The 5,681-nt window shown below is 33.3% G+C and overlaps 1 protein-coding gene across 1 annotated transcript; it reads right to left on the bottom strand.

The window, feature by feature from the left end:
• Positions 1-220: 220 nt before the first annotated feature.
• LOC133806133 (BRASSINOSTEROID INSENSITIVE 1-associated receptor kinase 1-like) lies at positions 221-4,147 on the bottom strand. The gene is made up of 5 exons (XM_062244261.1): positions 3,957-4,147; positions 2,904-2,985; positions 774-868; positions 456-606; positions 221-364 (listed from the first exon to the last, which is right to left on the bottom strand). Exons 1-5 carry the CDS (start codon positions 4,145-4,147, stop codon positions 221-223), a joined length of 663 nt encoding a protein of 220 aa, XP_062100245.1.
• Between the last annotated feature and the right edge of the window lie 1,534 nt (positions 4,148-5,681).

Raw genomic sequence — 5,681 nt, 5'->3', positions numbered from 1 at the left:
TCTTTGAAGAATTGGACGAGTGGTGCCTTTGGCTGGTGATGGCAATGCATCCCCCACCATGCTCGTACTAGCAGGCGAATCATAGTAGGTAGAATCAGTTCCTATAGTTGCAACATCACTTAATATGCTGCTTAGAATATCCAAACTCCAGTCAGCCAAGTAACCAGGCCTTGAGATTTGAGTGCTTACTTCAATATCTCCTGAAAGCATTGCCACAACTCTAGACATTGATGACCTTGATGTTTGTGATGTTTGAGTGCATAAGGGCTACTCTTATGAGTCTTCTCACTTCATCTTCATCGAATTCAGATAACTCTGAATCCACAAGATCAGCGTCATTATTTTGTTCTTGTAAGTTCCAAGCCTAGAGAAGCACAAATTAGTTAGAATTGGGCCTTGTTGTGTTGTGATTCCATAGCTAAAACATATACATTGAATAGTAAGGAATTATGTACCCACTCAAGAAGATATATTTGTTCTTCGTCCAAATTAGGAGCAGAGTTCCACCTGCCACTGATAGTCTTTAGCGCCACAACACTAAAAGCAAACACGTCGGCTTTCTCTCTAAGATGTCCGCGCATGGCATATTCTGGTGCAAGATAGCCACTGCATCATCATCATCATCATCCATGGTTATTTTTTGTTACATGATCATTTTATGACCCCAAAATCAATAATGGATTTAAGACTTAACTAAAATACAGGACAAGCTTCTTGATGCAAATGAAAATATTTACCAATAAAAAGACAAGCAGTATACTATAATTATTTACCGAATGATGGACCAATCATAGCTAGTAACACAATTTGTAGATTTCCATGTCCAGACAATACTTAGGATCACACCTAGCATTGTTACTTTAGCTTCCTACAAATATTAGAAGAGTTTCAATTGATTAAAAAAATGAAAATACTGAAACTATTACACATCTTTTAAACTTGTAGTTAGAGCCATTAATTTAACATCGCATCAGCAAAAAAGTCCTTCTGAAAGTAGTTTTGTATGAGATTAGACCAAAAGTAAAGAATTAAGAAGCATTCAAATCCTATCCACTCCCTAATATCTAGGCTTACAATATCCATTATGATAAAATCCATATGTTATAAAGCATGTATTTCATACATCATTAATCAATAACATTGCCATTCAGGATGAGCATACCAGATAAATTCACCAGAATGTAGAAAGAACCACAACAAACAATTAAAATTTTTGACAATCTTAATACAAATAAATCATTTACCTGTACGAACATGGCAAAGCTAGAACCAAGCAGAGATCCACTATACAGGGCAATAGAAGCTCCATTTCACAGTGAAGCATACACCAGCCAAGGGCCCATTATCCAACCCAGATTAGTGGGCCAAGCAGCAACATCACCTTTCCCCAACGTGCCATTCTAGGTATATTGTAAAATTACAAAATAAAACCTATGCATTATCAAATAATTGATAATATCCAGGTAAATGAACAATATAACATTATATTTTGCAAAGGAAGATATAACCTATGGTAGAGGTTCACGTTAAAAATTACCTGTAGTTCAAGATGGGAAGAGGATATTTGTATATGCGTAAATTGGTTGCTCTACAGCGGCAAATTCACATTTTCTATAAATTTGATAGGGAAAAATAAAATACAAAATCTAGTAAGACATTTTAATGTCAATTTATGTTTTCCAAGAGAAACAAGTATTTGCCACGATGAGAATGGTTAAATCAAATACAATAAGTAGTTTTCTGTTTATAATACTAAAACTAAAAATGAACATAAAACACAAATGGGGGAGGGGTTGGGGTTGGGTAACGACTTTTAACATTCTACAAGATGCTTGTGGTGAAAATATAGTTTTTGTTTTTTTGCTCAAGTGACCACATCAAACACAGGGGGTCACAATTTCTATTTCAGCAACACAAAAGTATACAACTTAAACAATACACTACCTGTTTTACATACATTAACTTTCAAAAAGCAAGAGAAAGCATAAAAGCAGACGAAGCCTAATCAAGCTAACCAATTACAAAGCACATGCTTGGGTCCAAACAAATGCAGAATAACATTAGAAAAAAATTATAAGCAAAGGAAACTAATCACATCTTAGTACCAGAAACAAAATAAGAAAGAAAAAAATAAAAAATAATTTAAACATCATATCTAGACAAACTCTGGAAAATACAAATAGAAAATAATTTAAACGGAGTACCTAGACCAAATAGAAAATAATTAAAATGGACACTAACTCAAATCTGGAAAATACAACCAAAAGAGTACCCATACAAGTCAAATGAAACCCTTTTGCCCAAAGACAAAGAATAATAAGAAATTTCCAAATATAATTAATAGAATAAACATTTGGAAGATGCCTCATTTGGTTTATTTCACTACTAAAAATATGTTGCAATCACCATGGAGCTCACTGAAATAGTCACATTATCTGAATTTTTTGATTAGTCAAATAATAATGAATTAACAAGTCAGATGAATTAACACAATAACAAATCATAACAAACCATAGTACACATTCATGACCAAATCAAATCTAAAAAAATTAACACAATAAGAAGTTAACTAAATCTTTGTTAAGACAAATATTAACATAACAAACCAATAAAATTATGGTTTGAAGGGCACCATTAAACCATTTTTCGAAACGAAAGATGCACATTTACACAATCCACCAGTTTGGTGCAACTTATTTTACAATAATCACTGTAAAAAAGACTTAATAAATTAAACATGTTTACAATTAAAGTGTAAATAAAAGCTGCTCAAACAAATGGTTTCTCTTCAATGATTTTAATTGCTAGTGCAGGATCCTTGCGTTAAAGTTTTTAAACAACAAGCCTAAAATTAATAAACTGCTTAAGTTGCACTAGACAAAACATGAATGAAGAAACCTAACCTTAACTCTCAACCGGCAAGCTAGTTCGTATTGAGCATATTTATCACCCATGTTTGCAGCTTCTACTAACAATGCAACACCCCTGATATGAACAAAAAAAATCAAAATCATATAGTGATTTAGAGAAAATAATAATAACCGACAATTAATTCAAATATAAAGAAAAAATTATGAGCATATAAAATTAATCAAGAATTGAGAAAGAGAGAGAGAGTAATAAATTGGGGGCCATATCAACTTGAAATTTTGAAAATTTTCTTTCTTGATCATTTAACATTCTAGAGAAAAAGAAACCATTTCTGTAAGTATTTCCAAAATTTTCTATTTTTTTAATAACATAGAGAGGGCTGCTTCATCAAAATATTGAATTTTATCTTAAACAGCTTTAACATCGCTAGTCAAGAAATTAACATGGCCAGATCCTTACATACCCAAAACTAGACTATCATCTTTTTACCCTTTTATTGATAGAGAGTCCATATATTTTTCTTCTCCAAAGTTAAATTTTGAAACATTAAAACAGTGATGATATCTCTTAAATTGAGTACAGATCATCACCAACATCAGAAAAGGTAAGTCGATAAACAAAAAGGCCAATTATAAAATTCTCTTTACACTGCTTTACATGCTCCAGGACCATGATATTTCATATGAAGTCTGGACAACCAATATCTGGCATAGGTGTTTGAGTTGTCTGCCTCTAGAGGCAACTCAAAATTTTCCTTTGCTGTCTGATACTCATAAAATTTAAAACATGCATATTGTTAGACAAAGCAAAAGAAACGGAAGCTAAATTAACAAGAAAATGATACATTTAAGATTGATTCCAAAATAAATGAAGAGATAACTAATCAATTACTTCAAAAATAAAATAAAATTGACAGCAGAATCATACCCTGAGGAGTGGAATAAGACGTTTATCATGGAGAATCAACAGAGCATTGTCTATGAAAGATAGTTAGAGTACATGTTTAGACTCTTCATAAGAAATATCACAACTGAAATTGAAGATGGCTGTAATTTTTGTACATTAAAGCTGAATTCTATTATCACGTATATTGATTCAAGGCAAGAGGTTTGAGAGAGAGAGGAACATGTTCCTTTGAAGCATCCTCTTTCCACTGACTACGATACTTTTGGAACAAAAGCAAAAGCATTTGTTGAAGATCAACTGGCAAATCAGGCAGAACAAGCTTAAGAAGATCATCGCCACTGAAGTTTCCATAGGCGCATTTTCTAATCATCGAACGAAGGCATGCCAAAACTTGTTCAAGCACCACAAAAATCAAAAATTTCTTCACAAGAGCACTAAGCAACAAAAACCCACCAAGAAAAAAACTCCATTTAAGAAGAAAAGAGAAGTTGTTCCATACTGGGTCGAGGTCGGAGCGAGAAGGGAGATTGAGGAGGGTCTAGAAATGGGCCTTGTCATGGTGACCATGGAGACCAGTCTTCCTGGTTTGCCAAAGAGCAGAAATCAATTGGTCAAGAGCTTCTTCGGACTTCACCCCTTATAGCTTGTGAAGTTGCTAGTACAGTGTGTTTTCTCCAACCTCCATTTCGGAGCAGCTCTTGCGGCGGAGCAGAGACGAATCAGATGGAAATAATGACTTTGCCTTTTACATTTGCTAAAAAAAAGGGTTTTACATCAATTAAGCGGGCTACCCAAAAGTACCCAGCCATTTTTCCCTCCATTTTAAAATTTAGTTTACCGCTTTCTAATTTTAGCTTGCCTATTATAATACTTTTCCAATTAGCTTATAATTATGTATTATAAAAAGAGTTATTTGGTGTAGTGAAATAATTTTAAAAATTAATTAAATAAAAGATTGTCAACACAAAAATATGGATTTTTTGTGCACCCAAAAATGGTGCAACAACCTATGGCCGACTTTGGTGGCAAGCCCTAAGGGTGGCACACACGAAGAGCAGGGGCTCAGCTGGGGAGATGCGCGTGCAGGGAAAGGGCTCGGCTAGGATGACGCACACTGGACGGGGGCTCGGCTGAGGCAGTGCGCGTAGGGCAGGGGCAGGGGCATGGTCAGTTCCTAACCCAATAGCACCATATAACTAACGGTCCACCATTCAACCATACATTCAAAAGAAAATATTCATCCCTTCAATATACATATCAACATACATATAAAAAATGCAAGAAACCCACACAACATTTAATATAAATATGTAGTCTTCCTTGGTACCAATTATTGGTATTAAATTAGAATAATATCAAATACGCAGCAGAATGTATAGGGAGGGATTTTCAAAAATTCATTAATACTAGCCATCATAATACATATATAGATATGTTAAATAACATATACAAGGAATAGAGATTACCTCTCATAGCTTATCAAGTTTCTTTGAGTTTTCTAGTAAAATTAACGATCTTCCAATCCTTAAAAAAGCTAACACCTTAATCTTCCAAGTCATTCCTCTAACACACAAGGACATGTGTGGGCACTCTAGATGTACTCAACACATGAGATCTAGTCATTTTTTAGAAGATTGAGACTATGGAAACTTATAGAATTTGAAGTATAGAATATTCTATTATTTCTTTCTTTGGAGAGAGACTTACTTAGAAATAATCACTTCTTTTAAGGTTTATAATCATAATTAAGCTATTTAATTAAAATTAATTTGATCAGTTACAACCTATTTTTAATTATTTAATTTACATCATATTTAAAAAAGAATATTAAAATAATAAAATAAATAATTTAATTTGAAATTCAAAATTCAAATCCCAGTGATGAGATTATGTGTGTGGCGCTA

Source organism: Humulus lupulus, chromosome X, assembly GCF_963169125.1.
Source record: "Humulus lupulus chromosome X, drHumLupu1.1, whole genome shotgun sequence".
Lineage (NCBI taxonomy): Eukaryota > Viridiplantae > Streptophyta > Magnoliopsida > Rosales > Cannabaceae > Humulus > Humulus lupulus.
The sequence above is the reverse complement of the archived record's forward strand: the minus strand, read 5'-3'. Positions and strand labels throughout refer to the sequence as shown.

Bases quoted from the DNA above. Each gene is read 5' to 3' on its own strand.
- LOC133806133 (XM_062244261.1), bottom strand. From the start codon at position 4,147: ATGATTAGAAAATGCGCCTATGGAAACTTCAGTGGCGATGATCTTCTT. The intron at 2,986-3,956 runs GTGATAATAGAA...TGTTCATATCAG, and splicing joins CTTGCCTTGAATCAATATAC to GGGTGTTGCATTGTTAGTAG. The intron at 869-2,903 runs GTTAGGTTTCTT...TAATATTTGTAG, and splicing joins CTTGCCGGTTGAGAGTTAAG to GAAGCTAAAGTAACAATGCT.